Below are 22017 nucleotides of genomic sequence, written 5' to 3'. Positions count from 1 at the left end.
CCTGTGTGAGAAGTCCCAGATGTAAAAAATTCTTCTTGGGGTACATACCCCTTTCACTAGGTTCAGGAAACATACTCCTTCTTTCTAGACAACCTCATGGTTCATATGATTTTTTTTTATTTTTGACTGCTCTGTACTTCTATTTTGAAGTGCTTTGGTTAGCAGGACATTATTGTAAAGGTAGATACAAGCATTTCCACCTCTTCTGTCCATCTTTTTGAATGAAGTTGGTCATGTGCTGTGGCCTGGACATGGCCTATATATACGGCCTTGCAAAGAATTTGGGTATGGCCATCCACTTTGGGAATCTCATGTGAGCTTAACTTGGAGATAAGTTCCAAGCTGGTTGGCTTGCCGTAATGGGGCTGACACAGACCAAGAAGGGCAGCAAGCCTTTAGGCAGGTGCCAAAAGGGCTGGACTGCCCAAAATATAGCCAGGCTGGTGTGCTAGAAATGCCTAAATGGCATAATATTATTGTAGATGGTTCACCATGCCTAAGGTGTCTCTGAGAAAATTGCCATCTGGCCATCAGCCTTTTACAGGCGCTTTGCTGTCAATGAGAAGCTGTTAATTAGCAACGGAATCCCATCCATAAAGGAACAGCAATACCTAGACATGAACTTCATTGTGAAAAAATTAGAAGCAAAGATATGGAATATTGAATGTGTGTCATGGTGGGGTGTAAAGGAGGAATGGATTTCTTAGGGTTTCATTCACCCTCTCCCCATGCATGTGCAGATTGCAAGCTAGGACTGAGAGAAAAAAAACACTGTTATTCTTTTATCTATCTTGCTAGCCAGGACTGGGAAATGTCAAAATCAGCATTTTCTGCTGTAAGTCATTACCCCTGGAGGAAGGAGGAAGTGGCAGAGGAACTCTGACTTGTAAATGATTCCTAATCAAAATGCTTCCCAAGGCTATTTGAGGAGAACTGCAGATTCCTCAGCACCCCTTGCTCAGGCTTGTGTTTGAGATTAAAACACGTTCCTTTACCTTGATCACAAGCCAGAGTGTGCCCTACCCTGCAGTAGAGCCAAGTCACATCTCTGGGGATGGACACCTCTATGTAGTACAAAGCAGTGGAATTATGCACTCTAGTATTACAGAGGTTGCTCTAGATAGGTACCACTGGCTGACAGAGAGTCTAGTCTTATAACAATTTGGGTCGATTGAAGCTGTGACTACTTCACTGTAGGAACAGTTTCATAACTTACTGGTTTCATAAAAGTAGGCTAGTTTTCCTAAAGCTTTATTTTCCAAGAAATCCCCTGAGTGAGCTGCAGTTTACCTCTTTCTCAAGTAACATTTTAAAGTGTATTTTTAACTCACTTTGCTAAGTGCCTAGGACAAACAGGATCTCCTGTTAATGAAAATCTTTGATGGATGCATTAAGGAAGCAGTGTGTATGTAATCCTATATTTCCTGAGGTTACCTCACCAGTATACATGGAGAATAACATTAAGGAGTGTGGATGCATGTATGAAGGTCTTGTAAAAAGCTAGAAGCAGTGTCAGTGCTACTACTGCAACAGTATGATTTATTTTATTGTGGGTGTTCTTCAGATACCAGTGTGCTATATCATCAGACCTTGAGGCAAGGGCATCCATAAATTGTAGAAATAGATGTTGAAGGATTAAATCTCAGCCTCTCCAATACCTCACTGCCCCAAATCACAGAAGGAGATTTGTTCTCTTTGCTTGTGAATGGAACAGTGATTTGATGTGAATTATTCTGGTAGGTTTTCACCTAGTAACAACTTTTCAAAATTAAGGTGTGTAAGTATCTGCTTCTAAATTGTGTGCTTTTTTCCTCTTCATAGAACAACCCTAATTGATTTTATGAATGACTTTTTTTACTTGTTTGCATCCCAAAACCTGAAGTTCCAAACCATTCAATAAAATTTACCTTCATATTGTCTACAAGAAAGTATCTGATGAATAGAAAGTCTGTATCTAAACACCAGATGTCAGAATTTGGGCATTTAGAGATTTAATTCACTCAAGTCTTGAAATTTATTCCTGCAGATAACTTAAGGGGAATTATTTAAACTAATGCTCTAAGGCAAAGCTGTGTGGAGACATCTGTAGAGTTTCTGGTTGTGACCAAGTATTTTAAAGAATGATGATGAAGTGAGAGTCAGAACTGTCACCTTTCTCAGGGCCACAATGGTACTAGTATTCTGTGTGTGCAAGAAACACCCTAGGGACACTGGAGGGATTTAATAACTGTATCTCTGTGAACAAACTGGTCAGAGGGAAAAGCTGTTCTCAGAATGGAGGTCAGTACTGCACTATAATGGGGGGGTGAAGGGTGTCATCATTGCCAAAGTGTGGGGTTTATAGGAGTACCATTTATTGTGGGATGTAGTAAGAAAAGAATGTGAGGAACTATCACAAAGCGTATGCTGTAGAAAAAGGAGCCAAAAAAAAGGGAAAAAACCACCCTTTGTTCAAGTTTATTTTATGAAAAGTAAATAATCTTAATATAAATACATTGTGGCATTGGCTATCATTTTGCAGGCATTGAGTTAGGACTTTGAAATGTTATGCAAATGCGCTGGTGGTATATACACAACTGTACACTCACTGGACTGTGCTTCATGTGTTCTTGATGCCAATGAAAACAAAGCAGGCTCCAACTGATTTAGGGGAAAAGTCATGGCTGCAATAAGCCAGGACCTGTTTTACAGAGCTACTGCTCTGCTTCTAATAACTGAAGATAGGAAAGTCCCTTAAATTTACCCCTAACTTTCTTCTTATCTGGAATAGGACACAAATAAGATGAAGAAGCTTGTTAGTGGTTTATAATAGTTTTTCTGGCCACAGACAGTTTCCAGCTTAGCATGTTTTGTTGCAATTTTTCATAAAAACGCTCCTTTTTAGAAGAGAAATAAATAATCATGTGGCTAACAGCAAAGCTTCCATAGTCACTGGAGACCTCTGGTGCAACAGCTAAATTAATCACGAATAGCTGAACTCCCTTCTGCAGTGGTGTGCCAGAATTGTTTTCTTGCCAATGTCTTTGCTTCCCATCTGCTGTCCCTGCAAAGCTGCAGCTCTTTACCCCCAAGGTGGTGAAGAGCCCCCTTTCTGCAGTGTGCATCTGCCATCCTGACCAATTCCTGCCTAAGTGATTGTCTTGGATCATTTTTCACCTTTGCCCGTGCAACTTCTGGGACTTTTGTTCAAAGTGTTGTCATCCAAAGTGGACTGAAAATCAGTGGAAAGACTCCCACTGGGTTGATTGACCTTTGGGGAAGCGCTTGCCTACATCCTGCCTTAAAATCCACCTCTTCCACCTGGTGAACATGTTCTAACCTCCAACCTTGGCTCTGTTTGAGTGTGGTCTGTGCAGCAACTGGCAGGGAGATTAGAGGGGGAAGCATAGCCTGTATAAAGATGTCTGGTTCATAGAAAACACCAAGGTATGTGGAAGATAGGGGTATGGGTACCCGTGGTTGTGGCATTACTGTTAAGTAGCTGCCTATTAAAAATGAGCTATTTTTAATTTCAGAAGGCTAAAGTCTTTTGATACTATTACCCAGCATGGACTTTATAAGGCACAGTGACAGCAATCAGTTTAAAAAGTCCTGCATCAAGGAAGAGTTTGATTAGTAAGTGGATGAAATGGCAGCAAGGGATGGAGATGATGTGAAAGGATTTACACTAGAGGAAAAGCTGGATTTGAGATGCTGGACAGTCATCTGCATGCTGAAAGCAAGAACTAACCTGCTATGTAGAATTATTAAGGCATTAAGTGTTGTTGGTAAATTTGAGAAAATTAAGGTAACTTTTTAGATAGTCTCTCACTGGGAAAAAAATAAAGGAAAAGTGTTGATCTGTTGCTGGAAATAGTGCCTGGGATAATTAGACAGTCCACAAAGGTGCTTGTGATGCAGTGTGAATCCAGCCATCTCAGAGTTTTTGAGAGATACTGTTGTTTCTGGTTTTTAGTTAGTTAGTTGGTTAGTTTTTGTTGGTTTTTGTTTATTTTTTTGTTTGTTTGTTTTGTTTTTTGTTTCTGTTTTTTTTCTTAACTCACTATCAACCAGCAGAAAAAAGAATAGATTATGTTGTTGGAAGCTCTGCCTTCTGAATGAAACTTCAGAGACATTAAAAATCACCTAATGAAAGACAGTATAATCTGTGGGATACATCACTTCTGATTACAGGAGAGATTTGTTGAGAGGAGCAGACCTAACCCTGGAAAAAGCCTCAGCTGTTGAACTGTCCAGGAGAAGGATCAATAAAATAATGGCTCTCACAGCAGAACAAATACATGGGCTGCATCTGAAAGCATCCAGCACTTAGGATAGTTGATGGCTAGTCTGGAACACAGGTGTTATGAGTCCTTGTAGGTACTGGGAGTAAAAAAAACACCACAGGAATGGCATGAAGAAAAATGCCTCATCTCATGGGTAAAGTCCATTAGGTATGGGAAACTGATCTGTCTTAGGTACCACTGTCCCTGTTAACCTAGGAATAGAGATTATGTTCCCAGAGCAGCAGAAGCAGCAAAACTCTATTTCTACAGATGTGTGTCACTTAATCTGTCATATCTGCAAAAATCTTGGTGGTTTTTTTTTTTGTTGTTGTTGTTGTTTTGTTTTTTTTTGTTTTTTTTTCCAGCACCTCCATGACACAAGTGTTGAATGAAAGGCAGAAGGTCTGGGAGATGCTGGCTGGAAGGCCAGCTGCTGCCTAACACTGTAGGATGCTTTCTGGAGTTCCTCCTAGGAGAGAAATTGGGGGCTCTCTAATCTCTGAAGCAGCCTGGCTTTGAAAAAAAAAACCCAAACTTGTAGGAACCTAATGTCCTTGAGATTGTACTGTCATTTTGCTTTTGGCTGTTTTGTCTCTATATAGCTTTTTCAGAGTAGTCCCTTGATCATTTGTGGCTAGAGCTGGTTGTGATTCACAAACTACAGGTGTCCCTGGTTCCCGCCTGCATAAGCCTTCTTTCCTTGGGAAATCAGCCTGAAAGGGACTAAGTATGCACCACAATTAGACCTTTCAGGGCTTCCAAGAGAAGGGGGGCTATTTACAACATCACTTTCAACAGAGCCAAGAGCTCAGTGTGGAAGCCCTGGAGGGGAGAGGGCTGCTGGCTGTTCAGCTGTGTGACTTTGCAAGTAAGCTATTGGGTCAGTAAACTATTTGATTTCAGCTGGATTGTGAAGCCAGATTCAATATCATCCCAGCAACACTTCTGCATAGTGCTATTAGACTGGAGAAGTGTGGCCAAGTGCTGGTTGCACTGTCCCCCAGCTGAGAGCAGGATGCTGTGACCTCCTCCAAGGAGCCCTTCTGCAGTTCCAGCAACCGTGAAATTTAGGACCAGAGTCTCTGCCTGTGCATACCTTAAAGAAAGTTACTGTGCATCTCATAATTTCATGTCCCAGAATAGTCCCTTTAACCCAAGGCAGTAAATACCCCAGTCTTCCACCTCCTCCCACAGGACACTCAGTGCAACTCATGTTTTTGTGAAACTTGAAAGAAGCAGGACCAGCAGCCCCCCAACACTCTGATTTCAAAGTGGAGAGCGATATCCCAGAGGAGCATACTTCAGTCTCTGGGAGGATGCTGGGATATTTCACCAAACAAACAGCAACCCACTTCCCTCTATAGAAGAGCAATCTATTTTCTTAATCTAACCAATCCCAGGAAAAGTGGCTCTTGTGAACTGAAACGAGCGGCAAGACTGGATAGACCTGGCACATACATGTCACTTTGTACACACCGTATTTGGTTAACATAACACATAATTTGGAACATGTGGCAGTGTTTAAAGACCTCATTCTATCCTAAATTACTAATTAATGAATTGATGTAGTTAATCCTTCAGCAGATGGATGCAACTATATCCATCCAACACAGTTACTTCCAAAAGAGAGAGACGTTTTGGTTCTTGGTTTTAGGTCAAGATCTTCTAACTCTGTGACACTTTGCAACTGCACTTGCAATTTGCTAGGAATTCAGGGGCATATATTTAAATTATTTAGAGACGACTAGTCAGTCTTTTTTGTTATTGCAGCTTGTTGATGACACAGACTGTACACATAACAAGATGCATCCATATGCATCACAAGTTGCATATGGAAAGAGAGATGGCGGAATTCAAACTTTTACCTGCTAGAAATTGATGTAATTGTGCTTCTTTTGCTGTGTCAATGAAAGTCTTTGCATCAGATTGTGATTAAAAATTGAAATAATTTCAAGAATTGTGCCTTTGCTTTGCTCCAGAGTTAGTTTAGTAATTTATTCACAAGAATCTTGTATCTTACCATTTCTAATCTTTATAGATTTTTAGGTGATTTTTAAGAAACTTTAGAAGATTTATTTATAGCCACACTAATCTGTATGACCTGGTATTAAAATGTATGTGAGCTATGTGAGCATTTGCTTCACACGCAGTTCTTAGGACACCACTTTAGACTGTCACCAGGGCCACTTTCCAAAGCCTTGAGATCTAGATCCAGAGTTTAAAAATCTGGTATGTACAGGACATTATAAATAATACCTGCTGTTTTGAATTGAAGTTCAAGATCTCACTATTCTGAATTTTATCCAACATTTTCTAGAGATGCATTTTTAAAATCCTAATCCAGATAATAGGTCAGGCTGCAGGGATGTGGGGCGCTCTCGCCTGTCTGTCTGATTGATGTGCCAATTACTTTTATGCTGAGAACTGTATTGCTACTTTGTGCATTTCCTAAAAATCTTCTTCTTCCTGTGACCCTTCCAGGGAACTCTCATTCCACATGGCATGGCTATTCCAGGGGGCCTGAAATACTGTTTAGGGGTGAAGTTATTTCCAGAGGCTGTCCACCCTGTGCTGCACCAGCATTCTTACAAGGGGAGTGTTTTTCATCTAATTTGAGAGAAAACACCTTTTCAGATTAAATTTCCAGATTAAACCTACACTCTAAGTAGAGTATCCGCCCTGTTTTTTACCTGAAGTCTACTTACACATGGCACATCAGGGACTGTTTTCTGATTGTAAACTCAAGGTATGGGTCTTCAGGGCATGTGATTCCTGAGGCATTTTGGAGATGCTTGCATAGTACATGCTGCTGACCTGGTTTATGTTTTTAGTACACTTTTGGGAAGTGGTCAAAGTCTTTATTATCACACAGTAGTTAATAAGTCAAACAGACTTAGGAGGCCACCAGGTGTATGCAAGCCAAAACACCATCCGGTTCACCTAGGAAGCCCTATACACATCAGCCAATGTGGTATAATGAAATGAGTCCCAGAATGCCTCAATATTTTTTTAATTCCCGAATGGTAATACTCATTGTTATCTGAATCTTACATAATATGTCCATCTCTTTATTAGTATATGTCTATTTATTCTCTTTATGCCTTTGCTGTCACAGAAATGATAATGTTTCTTATGTTCCTGGTGGCTGTATTTACTTGCGCTGGGGGAGAGTAGTTGAAGACAAACAGCCACAATTGTGTGTTTTTTTGGCTTCTCTTGCCACTGTCATGGGGCAGACTTGCTCAGTAGTGACCTTGTTGAACTTTCAAAGTTTTTTTTTCATGCTGGTGGCGTAAAATCTTTCTTCATAGCTGGAGACAGCCTTGAACATCTGTCTTAGTTCTTACAACAACCCTGCTGAGTCTATAGTGTGTGTCTGACCTTGCTCTTAATGTCTGGAATATGTATCCCAGAGTTGAGGGTAATGTTATTTTGATATTTCCTTTTATTTCTTTTTTTTTTTTTTCTGTAAGGCTAGGCTCATTGGTAGCAAATGACACCTTTCATACTTCTTCTAGAAAGTAAAAAATAAATGTTTACAATCCACTGAATCCTAATGCCAGTCAGCACTTAGACAAAATATTCTGAAAAATCTATGGAAATTTTACTTCTGTTAGAGTATGAGAAGTCTTTCAAGTGCAAGGTGAACACAGGGCAAAACTAAAGAGGAATCTTTTTAAGATGATTAATAGCTTCACTGAAGCACACAGATGAAATCTGAAAGTCAAATGGAAAATGAGAGAACCATAAGAAACCTGGTTCTTCGTAATACTGATATTAACCTTTAACCTTAAATAACATGTATGTAAAATATTATTAAGTTTAGACATTATCAGTAGCAAACAAATTGGGAGTGTGGAAATCTCTGTCCTACTGGGATTTCATGAGTGCTTTAAAAATCTGCTATAGACAAGCTGTTGGTGGTGATCACTTTCTTGCTCTCATGGTAGATGAAGCCCAAAGTTCTTGGGGATTAATTACAACAGACTCCCAACCTGCAGACATTTTTTTTTTTTTTCCATCTGTCCCAGCACACAGGCTGTGCACCAGGCACGCGGGCAGCCTACCCAGAAACTGCCCTTTGTCCTCCATCCAGTGTGTCCAGTGGTCGGTGACAGCCTGGATGGGTGTGTATCTCAACACTGCCAAGTTACTTATGTCCTTATTAAACAGCAAAATATCATAATTGAGATAGGAGCTGAGAAGAAGTGACTGGATGGCTAGATGGACCAGCTCCATGCTTTCATTTAAAGAGGGATTCGTTATCTTTCTCAAAGATGGACCTCTCATGGGAGCATTAAAATTGCTGTTTAATCTGTCCCCCTCTTATCTCTTGAGAAGATTGCTTAGACAAGATGAAACCTCAGTCTACACCACCTGCTGAGCTGATGCTTCAGAGCCTTTCGGGTTGTCTTGCAGATATGAGGGGGCAGCAGGAGGTACAGTGGTTTTATTTTTCTACAAGGTGGAAAGTGAATCTTTTATTTGTAGACAGTAGATTTCTTGCAAAATCTCTTATCTCCAGGAGATTCTGAACTGCAGCAGCCTCCCCTGATTAAAGTTTCATATTAACTATTGCTCAAGGATTTATTTGCCTAGATCTTGAATAGCATTTCTCACAGGAAGCAGATGTCACTTGTACTTTATTGGTCTGTACTGGCTTTCAATCCAGGTTTGGTTTTACTGGAACAACCGGAGAGTATTGCTTCTGACCTGGAGCATTCTGTCTGCCTGGGAGATATCATACAAGGAAATGTGAGCTAAAAGCTGTAGATGCAATTGAGAAGTGGAAGAAGAAAGGTGTTCACTGTACAGTTCCCATCCTATCTTAGGTCATCCAAAGCTAATCTTCCTCTCCTGAGTTATTTTTTTCACTGATTTTGGGGTTTTGTTGTTGAACTTTTGTTGCAGCCATTTTTTCCGACCCTGCTCTATTCCATGCAATTTAAAGCACTGGATGCACCAGCTGCTTTGAAAACAGGTATTCTGAATGCTTTGTGAGTCTTGAATTATGATGACTGAGACTTTTAAGAAAATAGATATATTGTGTGTGTTTTAACATTCAAAGAGTGCCCAGAGAGAATTATGTCTCTAAATTCTACAGGGCAGGTAGAATTATTCTTACTTTAAATGGAACAAGTTCGTTTGTTTCAAACTGTTTTTGAAGTTGCACCAGCATGACATTCAAGCCTGGGAGAGATTATCTGGGACAGCAGTAAGTTAGAAAATAGTTTGGTGTTAAAAAGCAGCATTCCAGCTGGAAGCAGGAGTAGCAGTGAGGTGAAGAGACAGGTGGAACTAGTCTTAGTTTTGTGCAGAGAGGCCAGTACAAAAAGTAAGGCAGGAGCTATAAACAAAAGGCTGAAGTGAGAAAATATTTTACATTATCCATGCTATTTTGTATTTGTAAAGATATCTATGCAAGAGGCTACATCTCAATAGTGTGCTAAGCCTGAGCTTTGATTCAGTCTATCAGAGAAGCAAAACTCCATGACAGTTCTGCAGAGCCACAGCTTATGTGAGTTTTAAATGCAGCAGCAAGATTGCAAGAAAGGATCTGTGCTCATCATGTGTTGCAGTATTGCTTTATCTTCACAGAATCATAGAATAGCTTGGGTAGAAAGGGACTTTACCAGGCTGCTCCATGCCCCATCCAGCCTGTCCTTGAATACTCTCAGGAGTGGAGAGAGACACCACCTCCAACAACCTGTTCCAGTGTATTGCCACTCTCTCAGTAAAGAATTTATTCCTAATACCCAATCTAAAGCTGCCCTCAGTTTAAAGCCGTTTCTCCTTCTCCTGTTGCTAGATGCTCTTCTAAACAGACTCCACCTTTTTTGTAGGCTCTCTTCTGGTACTCAAAGGCTGCAATTAAGTCGCCTTGAATGCTTCTCTTCCAGGTTGAACAGTCCCAGTTCCCTCAGCCTTTCCTCATTATCTTCCATGGATATATCCCTGATCCTGTAACTAGTCTGGCTGAGACATCCATGCCCTGCTTTCCCTTTTGCTGAATTGTCACCGAAGTTTGAACTTTGGCTTCTTGCAGCCTTTTTCCCTGGGGTGAATCACAGCACTACTTCAGAGAGCCCTTCTTTGTTTTTTGTTTTTTTTCATTCTGCACCTGTGTCTCTTCTCACAGAGCTATTCCCTAAGCATACTAAGGAACATCACTAAAGAATTAATTTAGTTTTGTCAAGTTTCTGGTCTGACCCTTAATTTAGAGCAGTCGTTTCAGTCTACAATAAGCTCTGTGTTTCTGTGTGCCGCAGTGAAAGAATTACGAGCAGTCCTCAGCCATGTGCACTCAGGATGCTTTGGTAGTCCCATGAGACAGGTAGACTTCAGTGCCTGATAACTTATTATAGAACGGGGGTACAGTCAGTACGTTGTTTTCTGTGCAACAGTGGATCTGCCTACATGTAAAAGCTTTTACATGATTCACTGAGGCCATTAGGAATGGAGTGGTATGCCATCATTTCAGGCACAGAGTTCTTCAAAATGAACAGCTTTTGCTTCTCCCCAGGGAGCCCCAAGAGCTATTCAGCATATAAGTTGGAGGAGGCTGCTCATAAGCCTTCAATCACAGCATCAGGAACGCAAAAGCTTATTGCTGGGATGAGCCTGCAGCTCTGAGTGATAAATAAGGCATGACAGCTAGGTGAAAAAAACTGACTTTCCTTGCTTAGAAAAAAGTGGACTGACTTTTAAAGTTTGGCAACCTGGACCTCTCATAAACATTTGGAGCACAAGTTGGTAGAGGATATGGAGCCAAACACAAGATTCTGAAAGCACAATGAAGTAATCAGGCAACAGAGCAGAATGAGAAATGAGATCTCTTTTAACTGACTCAATCTTTGATATGTTTTCTGTGCTTTTGTCTTTGCCTCTGTTTCTGGTATTCATTGATACACCAGGATATATCCAGTCTAGTTTCCTTTCCTTTCCTTTCCTTTCCTTTCCTTTCCTTTCCTTTCCTTTCCTTTCCTTTCCTTTCCTTTCCTTTCCTTTCCTTTCCTTTCCTTTCCTTTCCTTTCCTTTCCTTTCCTTTCCTTTCCTTTCCTTTCCTTTCCTTTCCTTTCCTTTCCTTTCCTTTCCTTTCCTTTCCTTTCCTTTCCTTTCCTTTCCTTTCCTTTCCTTTCCTTTCCTTTCCTTTCCTTTCCTTTCCTTTTCCTTCCTTTCCTTTCCTTTCCTTTCCTTTCCTTTCCTTTCCTTTCCTTTCCCTTCCTTCCAAAATTTCATATACTCACTTTGTTTTCAATCCTTTGAAGAAGGCAGACCTTCTGGGTTTGCATAGTTGGCCTCGGAGGCTAACAGCAATGTTCTTTCTTAAGTGATTTTGGCTTATTTGGCTTCTGAGGTCACAGACATAAGGGAAGAACACCTGCTCTCATCTTGCTTCAGCAGTTAATCCCTGTCCCAGACAAGCCTAGAAGGGCACGACACAGGAGATGAAGAATAATATGAAAAATTTTCTCAATAACTTCTTGGAACATCCGGAAATGTTCATGGATAATGATTTTATTTTCCCTGGTTTTATCATATCCACACCAAGAAATAAGATAGACACTGTTTCTTCAATTACTACATTCGTTGTTTGAGAGACTAAAAAAAATATGGATAATCCAAGGTCTCTGCAAGTAATATAAAAAGTCTTGAAGGACAGTTGTACATGTCCTGTATGCCTGATGCAAGCAGAAATTTCTGTTGGAAAATACTGCTTTGGTAACACTTTTCAAGATCTTGTTGCCTCTCTGTGTGTGTGTGTTCACATTTACTTGATATTTTGCTTTAATTTTTTTTTTAATCGAGCCTATTTTCCTTCAGGGTGGAAGGACACAGTGTATCCAAGAAGTCTGCCCCATTCTCTCATGCCCCCAGCACCTCAGTCATATTCCTGCTGGACAGTGTTGTCCCAAATGCTTAGGTGAGTGGTTTTTTTCCCCTAGGAATTTTGTAATTAATACAGTATGTTTGTGCATAACATCTTTTAGACCAGTATTTCACAATACTGGTAAATTCCAGGAGGTGAATGAGACTCTGTTACTCAGAGTTTATAATCCACAGATTTTGAACAGGTACTCTGTGTTAGGGTTGTGGTGAGTGGTACTAAGCAAGCAGCTGCAGAAAAGCATTTGAGCATAGACCAGTTGCCTTGCTTAGAAGAATATAGGGATGCTTCCCACCTTCATTATATATTTTACAAAGGAGGTTGAGGTGGGAGGAAATGTTCCTTTGGAGTTTTCCACAAGAAAAAGGCCTCGCCATCTCATATTCTTACTCATTACTGGAGTGAGCATTTGCATTCTCGGTTTTGAGGAAATGCAGGTCAGAGGAAACTTCTGAACTGACATTGCATTTTTAGAAACTCTTGTTAGAGAGGCCATGGATCCAGGAGTCTATCTCATGATTGCCTTCTTAAGGTGGAATCACACTGTCATCCAGGAATATTTTCAATTACATCTTTCCAACACATTTTAAAGGTGTGAGTCATAGGCCTCTAAGAAGAGCTGGTTCTTCCAGGTCACGACAAGCAAGGCAGTGACAAAATGAGGCACTGTCTTGTTTTGTTCTTACTTTGTCCACAGATCCCACAGGTTAACATTCCATCTATTTCATTTACAAGGATTGCTTACATCCTACCAAGTAAATTGACTTTGGTTTGGTCTAGGAGTTATAACTAGGTTTGAAAAACTTTCAGAGCTAATTACTCCCAGTTCTTCAATGGAAACTTTTTGTAACTTTGACTGTATTTTTATCTGAAATCTCTTAACAGGTCTAGGTTAGGTATATAGAGATGCTTGGCCTTGGAGCCAGCAAAGCTATATGTAGTTCTGGGTTCTGATAATACTTTACCTTTTTGGTTACTTGAAACAAACCTGAATTTATTTATTTGCTAATTGAAAAGTGCTACAGATAGATAAATGTCTGCCTGGAACATTCAACCACAGTACCAGAGAGTAATGCAGTGGAGGAATTAAATGGAGAGGAGAACAGTCCGGAATGAAATGGAGAGGAGAACAGTCCAAATGCTGAGCTTCTGTTTTGGCTGAGGACATTTTTCCTTTCCTTCTGAAAACTCCCCTTCTCCTCTCCTCCCCATGCTTTTCCTGACTGAAATTTCCCCTCCTTGAACCAGGCATTCAAAATGCAGCTTTAATTTTTGACTGCTTCAAGGGGATCTTTCTACAATTTCTTTTTTCCCTTCTTAGAATGTAATCAAATTCAGCAATGATAATCAATTTCATTTTATATGGTTTTTACTCAAAAGCATTTCATATACCTGGGAATAAATTATATCTATTTACAGCGAGAAGCGTTAAAAGTTTTGGTGGGGAGGTAAAGTCAAGGGATGAGTAACACTGCATGGCAGTCAGGAAAGAGAAAATTTTCCAGGGATGCTGAGGCATGGTTTTTAAGTATCATGTGGAGGACCTCCCTGCACTTGAATTCCTGATACTCAGCGTACATAGCTTAGAAGAATGCTGTGGACTCTACTGGGACTTGAATTATTAGTTTAACTAGTGGTTATGAGCCAGCAAAGACAACCATTAAGCCAATATCTTCATCACCACATCTTTTAAAGTGGTGCCTCATTTGACAGTGGTTTTTAACCAGCTATTTGAACTGGGTTGACCACCCAGAATTGTGCTGAGCAGTTTGCAAGGCATGGCAAGAGGGTGTGGGAGAGAACTGGACTTTTGTTCACTTGCTGACACAAGCTCTGCAGTTGAAGTCCTGGTCCCACAGAGAGCAGCAGAAGTGTTGTTACAAGGCAGGACTATGGCATGGCTTTGCTCCTAAGTAGTGTATGAATGTAGACCAGTTTCTTTTAGGGCTACTGAGCATCCTGATGTGATTCCTTATGTCAGTCCTGCAACAGAAATGAAACCTTTTGAGACACACATCCCATGAAAGGAAGGCTGGATATGCAAGCACAAGTTAATTCCAAGTAGCTAATTTGCAGTAGAGGGATGCTAAATTGTGTCAAACTGAACAAAAAGCAATTCTTTAATGACTTTAGTTTAACGTTCAATTTGTAAAAACTGAAGGCAAATCCGATGGATTTTGCTGTGTGCCTATCCTCTTGTTCACTTATATCTAAGAGGAAAATTGAACTTTTAATTTTTTTTAAGATGCTCTACATTGATCAAGAATTAATGAAAAAGAAAGAAATTACAGTGTGCCAAGACCTGATGGTTTGAAAGCTAAAATATTGGCCTAGTATTTCATACTTCTACTATGTACTTAGACTGGGCATTCCCTACCTTGGATTTGATGCCTATTAAACATTAGACCTCAGAAATTATAAGGTAGGAGAGCAACAACCACTCATAAAAGTACTTATTAGTTGTCTGCCTCCAAAAGTAAATGGGGCAGTTCAAAATTAGGAGGGTAAGTATAGTGTTTTTGTGAAGAGCTCATGTATAAAAATAACTTACTGGGAAAGAAGCTGAGGAATAAGACAAGCTTACAGGAGTGCAGACTGTGTTTTAACTTGGGTCTGAAAGTGCTTGCAGGGTTGCATGACTTCAGGAGGGGTTTGATTTTGGTGCTGCCTTCCCTGTATAGTGGCCCAAACCCATGCCTCACTCCCATTAGACCCAAATAATTTGCAGATCATGGAAACTAAATATCTTGTGTTGCCTTCATTCTGTTCATAAACAATGCAAACTCCTGTATTTCTTGCAGCCTCTTTTTGAACACCAAGCTATCTTAATGAGACTGGACAAACCTATGATTTTTTTGGATCAGTGTCACTGATTTGATTTAGCTTGGCTGCTGTGAACCCCTGAGGTAGATATGCTAAAAGAAGTTAAGACTGCTTTATTTGATAAGTTATTGCTTTAAGTTAAAGATTGTTTAAACTAGTTTAAGTGTACCTACCTTAAGAGTTTGCAGTGCTTACTTTTTATTGCTTTAGCTGCACTGTGCACTTTATGATGAGAAGGAGAAGAAAGATTTTTCCTATATAAACATGCCATAAATCATTTATTTTCCATCCCACGGTAGACTTTATAGAGATGAATGTGTACTAAAAGAATAGTGAACTGTTAAAAGTACATATTTTTTTTCACACTGAAGTGGAAACACATAGCAAATGAAACATTGCACATGAATTTGGTCTGGTGACAGTAAGCCCTACTATTTTTGTTGACAATGTGGTGTACATTCAACCACATTTTGTTTCTATTACTGTTTATTTTCAGGACAGAGGAAAGTGTTTGACCTCCCATTTGGAAGCTGCCTCTTTCACAGCAATGTGTATGATAATGGTTCCTCATTTATGTACGACAACTGCACAGTGTGTACATGCAAGGTAAGTCCATAGTGCTTTGAAATTGTGTGCTGATGGTTGCTTGGCTTAGCAGTAATTTGTAGGGCTGTGGAATTGTAACTCTGATACTGTTCTTTGGCATCTTGTGTGGTCTCAAAGAATTTGATCTGAAAAGCACTTGCAGTTGTGCTAGGAAAGTTTAACTCTGACTTAAAGTTTAAAGCTGACTCCCTCAGCTGAGACATAATGCCTGATCCTGTGTGATGCAAAATAAAGTTGCTCACATTTTGTGGTCCTCTTTAAGACTGCATTAGAATGGAAGAGGAGTTTCTAAATGATGAATTACCATGTTTCTGCTGAAAGTCAGTGGTTTTTATTTAGTTCCCTAACATGACTGCAGCAACTTACACTTTTTTCACCAAGACAAAAAAAAAGAAAAAAAAAAAGAAAAAAAAAAAAAAAAAAAAAAAAAAAAAAAAAAAAAGAAGGGCCACTTCGCAGGCCAATAGAAGTACAAACTGAGCTTCAGCTTCACAGACCATGAAAGACTCCCTTTATCTATAAATAATATTCAAAGCAGTTAGCCTGTAGCTTGGGTGGATGCAATAATTGAGCAAGTAGAAATATATAAGGACTCACAGGAGCAAAAACATCTTGGTGATGATTTTATGATTTCCTTTCACCCTTGTGCCTAGGATTCAACAGTGATATGTAAGAAGAGGTGCTTACTTCCTGGTGAATGCAATAAAAACAAAGACCACTGCTGCAAGGAATGTGTCTCTTACATCTCTCCTGAGGAGGTTAAAGTGTGTAAGTTTGGCAATAAGATCTTCCAGGTAAGATTTCAGGTGTGGCTCAAGGGTAGATGCCATTTTAACAGCCAAAACAGTATGAGTTTGCTGTAAATTAGTATCGTGGCTTGTTTTTAGCAGAATTCTCACCATCCTGGTCAATGATGGGACAACTCAGAGGCAAAGCTTTGCAAAATTTTCCATCTGTTTATTTTCTTTTCTGAATTTGCGTAAATTCTGCTGATAGTCAACAGTTAAATATTAGTTCCTCCTTGAATGTTACATGTTGTCTCCCCCTCTGTATGTAGAGGTTCAAGCTGCTGTTTCATGACAATTGATGCATTTTTGGAGATACTAATGCTCTGCTCTCTCAAACAATACTCACTGATACTCATGGAGGAGATATTCTGAGTGGTATGTAGGCTTTATTGGCTGAGCCAAAGAGTCTTTTCCATAACTGAGCCAACAGGAGCTTTGTGAAGTTCGTTTTGGCTGAAAGTTCCTTGATTTACTACATTTCTCTGCTAAGGACAGCACCCCTGACATCTAGTACTGGGATAGCCATGTAATAACTGTTACCTACTGCACTCTCACCCAATGTATTCAAATCACAAGGGATTCCCTGCAGAACACTGCTGCTGTTTCTGAGGTCCCGTTTGTTTTTCCAAGTGGTGCAGCTTTTTTTCACACTGTGTCAGAAAAAGATTCTGTCACCTCATGGGCCATCTGTGAATTAAGAGACCCTTGAATCAGATCAAATGTTAAGTCCTGTGTGAATACTTGGTTTGCTCAGCCAGAATTGCTTCCCATTTATTCCATCTTTTGTGTACATAGCAGAAGTGTTTATTCTGGAAATTACATGTGAACCTACTGTACGCTGAGACTATGCTCCATCTGATTGGCACTTTCACACTGGCGCCATTGTGCTTCAGAAACAAATGCCTACTTCTTAGGCACCCAACTAAAATATTCTGCTTCTTGTGAAGATTTTATTATATTACTAGTATTATATGGAGTGTGAAAAAATAACGAGGCAGTACATCCATTTCTGGCCTTGTGTGCAAAAAAGTAAATTCAGTGCTGGTCTGTTGAAGTCAATGGTCTAACACAGGTAGAATGGGCACCACAAATGTGTTTTTGCACTCCTGTGCAAAACCAGCTGTAAGGCAAAAATTCAGGGCAGCTGCATGCAGTCAGCTGTTCTGTATTCTGGTACCTTGGCAGATGCATGGTGAGTGGTCATTAGGGACCAAAGAACATCAGAAACACCAGGCAATAGAAACATACCCTAGAAACAAAAAATAGGAGAGAGACAGCCTTTGAAGCAAGCTGAGCTGAATAAGTTAGGCTCCTTGGCATTTCAGATATAGTCTGTTTCTGTTTCTGGTCAGAACATCATGTTGAGGTGGGCACATAATTATTCACAGCTGTCTGGTTGAACTGCCTGTTCCTGTCAGGTCTATCCTCACCCTTCCTTCCCAGCAGCCCTGTAAACAGAAAACATGCACAGTTTGGCTCTAGGCGGACTAGCATAAGACTGTAAGTGGGTGAGACAGAATGTTTTAGGAACCACACTTGGCAGACGCAACACTGTGTAAAGAGGAGCCAGGGCAGTTCCACAAGCAATTCATCCCAAGTGGGGACAAGACCATGAGGCATATTATGCCCTGCACTTCATATTTTCAGAGCTATACATAGGCTGTCTTACCTACTCTGCTTTTGAGAGGTTCAGCACTGTATCTCTTCTCTTCTAAATATTTTCAGATGTTTAGCAGATCAAATACCCGTGAAAGTGCTCTAGTAATCTAAATTAGAATTATTTGACCATTCCTGCCCTATATTGAAATGATGCTACATATGGGAATAAATTCACTATCTCCTGACATCTTAATCAAATATTTTTATGTGCAACAACTTAAAGACATCACTCAACCCAGTGATTCAAGTTTTTCTAATTATGTGAACTTAAATGAAAATTTGTGGTAGGTGTGATCACAACTCAGATGCTTATTGGAGAGAAAACAAGGCAAATAATCAGGACACTGTTGAAAAATGCAAATGTGATTTGGTTAGCTTTGGAAAAATGAATTACCAAAAAGGCTAAAGGGAAGAAAACCTGGCTAAATTTGATCTCTGTCTTGAATCCAACTGGCTATGGACAGACACCTCAAAATAATTTAGACTAAACAATGACACAATGCCAACAAAGAAACTCATTCTTTCTTGTGCAATGATACATTGCTGAAATAGCTTCTTGTTGCCACCCCAGCTGATACTATATCATGTTCCCTCTTGCAGGATGGAGAGATGTGGTCCTCTGTGAACTGCACCATCTGTGCCTGTGTGAAAGGCAAGACAGAGTGTCGCAAGAAGCAGTGCATTCCTGTCAGCAGCTGTCCTCATGTGAGTTTTTTAAAAGAACTGAGCTTACTTTTCTGCTCCACCATTATCTTTTCCAATATTTCTTGGAAGTGCGTGCATGACAGTAGAGCATGCTGTTTGGAAAGGAGGGGTCATCTGGAATGTTGATTTAGGTTGGAATTCCCCAAATGTGCTACTGTTATTCTGAGTATGTCTTCCTGCCTCTGTCCTTGCTCTGAAGACTCTGTGCTCCTCCTCTCCTCTTTTAATTTTCTCTGTCCCAAATGTTTGCATTAGAACACTTATTTTTTACTTTTATTTAATAGTTTGATAGAGTGGTGAGATAACTATGTTAATATTTCAATAGTGTGTATATTGTTAATGAAAGCCACAGGATGTTGATGTACTTGCATTTCCAGCGCCTATGAGGCTTAATACTTGAAAATGTAAATTAGACAAATTGAAGAAAATTAGTTCAGCCAAGCCATGCTGCTTTCACTGAGGTTGTGGCCTCTGTATTTTTTATTTGGAAGTCTGTAGTGAACCCAAAGAGTGCTGTAATTGTAACTAAATGGCATCAAAAATTACCTATTGTAACTTAATGGCATCAAAATTTATCTTTACTTGAATCCCTGAGCTAAAGTCAGCCTTTGTTTCTTGGATTTCTGACTCTGACAAATGATTTTGGTCTTATGGCTCAAGCTTTCAGAAGACGGAGCTCTAAATAGCACTTCATGTAGGGGCAGATCTGTGAGCAAAACTGCAGAAGAAAAAGCCAAGTTGTTAGCATTACGCCTCAGTGTTTCCTTCTCGATCCTGGAAGCCAGTGGGGAAAATGTGAGTCACAGACACCTAGATATAAAATTTTTTAAATTAAAAATTCATAGTTTGTAAAATTTTATATGTGTAAACTTTTGACAGAAGCAGTGGTAGGATAAAGAGCCTGCACCTTGGCACCCCCCATTCTGGTGCGACAGTGGGATTCAAGATCCTCAGATGAGGGAACAACCTTTTCCTGTCACTCTGGCACTCACTTGCAGTGGGTAGTCCTTGTCTCAATGGGCCTCACACAGGATGCTGCATACACATCAGGAAGTGTGAACAAATTGAGATGTTCTTCTGGGAATGTTATATGGCTCATGACAGTCAGGTTTGCTACCTTCATGCCATTCACAGTATAAGCAGGAAGTGAGAGCTTGGGCTCCTTGGGTCTCACACACACTGCATTGCATTTATATTTTCCTTGTGCTTTAAATGTTTAAGGTGCTGCTGAGATCAAGTAGCTAATATGACTTGATAGAGATCTTCAGTGAAGTACCTCACTTCAGCTGTATCCATATTTAAATCTGAGCATTGAGATGACCATCTGAAGTGATTTCTAAAATGAAAATAGTGATGGGTAAAAATTCACCACTGACAGTGCTGCAGCTTGTAAGTGAGACTGACAAACTCATTCAATGCTGCTATAGAACCTGCTCCAAGGCTAATGTGAAGTCCTAAACTGCCCTTGACCTCTGAGGTGAGTCCACAAACAAGGTCTGGTTCCTTGCGGCTGGAAAGACCAGTTTTGTTACCATGCAGTGCCATTCCCCCAGTATATAACCAGTCAGCCAGGTCGTCACCTTAAAATGCAAGCTGCAAGCAATCCCACCCTCCTCCACAGGTGCACGTTGCATTTCTGCTCTTCAGAGCTAAATTGGAAGAAGTAGGAGAAAGAATGTAAACTCTTCAATAAGATTTATTTTCATATTCGAAGTGGGTACAAGTAGTTTTAAAGCAAATAATGCAGGCTAGTTGATTTAAGTATTTTACTTTTCATCTCTGCTCCACTACCTTTGATGAGACTTTCTCTCATAAATATACAAACAACACTTAAACACACCACATTTTTCAAGATAAAGATATATTGGTGGTTCTGATACTGACAGTCTGAATATCATGCATGGAGCTATGCTGCTCTCTCTGCAAACTGTAGATGTGTCCATTCCTTTTCTCTCTTCACAATATTTTTGACAGTAAGCGGTCTCCAATGACTATTGAAGACTGCTGTGGAATAAAATGTGGTTTTGTGTCCCTTAGGTGTCAGGCAACAAAAAGTTGTCTCATTAAACATATATTATTATACAGACAACTGGGTGTGAAAGGATTCAAGATTCAAGAAGATTTTTGAATATTATTCCTGGACTTAAATGTTTTACTATGCAGTTTTAATACTCTTTCCAATGATATTGAGGGTGGGTTTTTATGGTTATGGAATTTTATTTTATTTTGCTTATCATAATAAATTTTGTCCAATTATTTCTTGAAATTATGGGTTTCAAAGTGGTAATTCTGCAGAAATTTCCAATACTGCACAACTATTTGTATTATTCAATCTGTTGGTTGCAAGTTGACATATTTTTAAAGACTGTTTCTGCTATTTCTTTATTTTTCTTCATAGAGCTAGACACAAATTTCTGTTTCTTTTTTTCTTTTCTTTTTTTGAGCATTTAATCTCATATCAGCAATTGCAGGAAATATCTTTCTTAGATTTTTTCATGTGCTGTGGAGGCAATATATTTTTCAAATTCAGTCCTGTCTGCCACATTTATAGTAAGACTGGTCCTCCTTGGCATTCTAGTGAGCCTTGTGGCTTGTGGTTTCTGTTTCTTACTTTCTGACGACTGACTCCACAAAGATACTCCCTCTCAAGTCACCTGGACTGCCAGCCTGCAAGGTGCGGTACATACTGGCCCCCATTCAGCAAAGTTATTAAGCATGTGTCCAGTTCTGCTGAAGTTAGTAGGCCCTCCATGTGTGCTGAAACTTAAACACATGCTTAAATACTTTATAGGAAGGGAACGATCTCAACATTTGGCAAGACTGAGTTTCAGAGTACTTTTAGACTTCTTACTGAATTTGCTGTTTATTTGCCCTAGCTCTGCTCTGTTCTGTTCCTTGCCTTGTTCCATCTCCTTTCTGATTACCCATCCTTATAATTTGTCACCTTGCCCCCTCTCCTTCTGCCTTTGCATTCCTCACTAATATCTTAAGTCTGTGGTAATGATTAGTGGTCATGAACATGTCTCTTTTTTGTACTGCTAGAGGAAGCTTGGTGAATTTTACAGCATATAACCTTTTCTGAGCTCCAAGGCTGCGCAAAAATTAATAGAATTAAATTCACGGCAGGTGAAGACATCTGAAGAGTTCGATTCTGTGGGTAAATTTTGAACCCGTGAACTTCAAGTGAGCTGAAAATTTATTCAGAACACGTTCTCTCATCTCTAGCACAGACTGTGTATAATGTTATACACATCTGTTATTATTACAAACAAAAAGTTGCTGT

General features: G+C 39.8%; 1 protein-coding gene across 3 annotated transcripts in view; it reads left to right on the top strand.

Moving 5' to 3' along the window:
• BMPER (BMP binding endothelial regulator) overlaps nucleotides 1-22017 on the top strand; it is a 103793-nt gene that overhangs the window by 62925 nt on the left and 18851 nt on the right. For all 3 annotated transcript variants that reach the window (XM_058421851.1, XM_040072327.1, XM_058421852.1), the window contains 4 exons: nucleotides 12090-12189; nucleotides 15473-15582; nucleotides 16236-16376; nucleotides 18630-18734. In XM_058421851.1, the coding sequence (XP_058277834.1) occupies nucleotides 12090-12189; nucleotides 15473-15582; nucleotides 16236-16376; nucleotides 18630-18734 (456 nt within the window). The remainder of the gene's footprint in view (nucleotides 1-12089; nucleotides 12190-15472; nucleotides 15583-16235; nucleotides 16377-18629; nucleotides 18735-22017) is intronic.

The sequence above is a fragment of the Hirundo rustica genome, chromosome 1, assembly GCF_015227805.2.
Source record: "Hirundo rustica isolate bHirRus1 chromosome 1, bHirRus1.pri.v3, whole genome shotgun sequence".
Classification (NCBI taxonomy): domain Eukaryota; kingdom Metazoa; phylum Chordata; class Aves; order Passeriformes; family Hirundinidae; genus Hirundo; species Hirundo rustica.
Note: the sequence above shows the minus strand (reverse complement) of the source record. Positions and strands in the feature narration are given on the sequence as shown.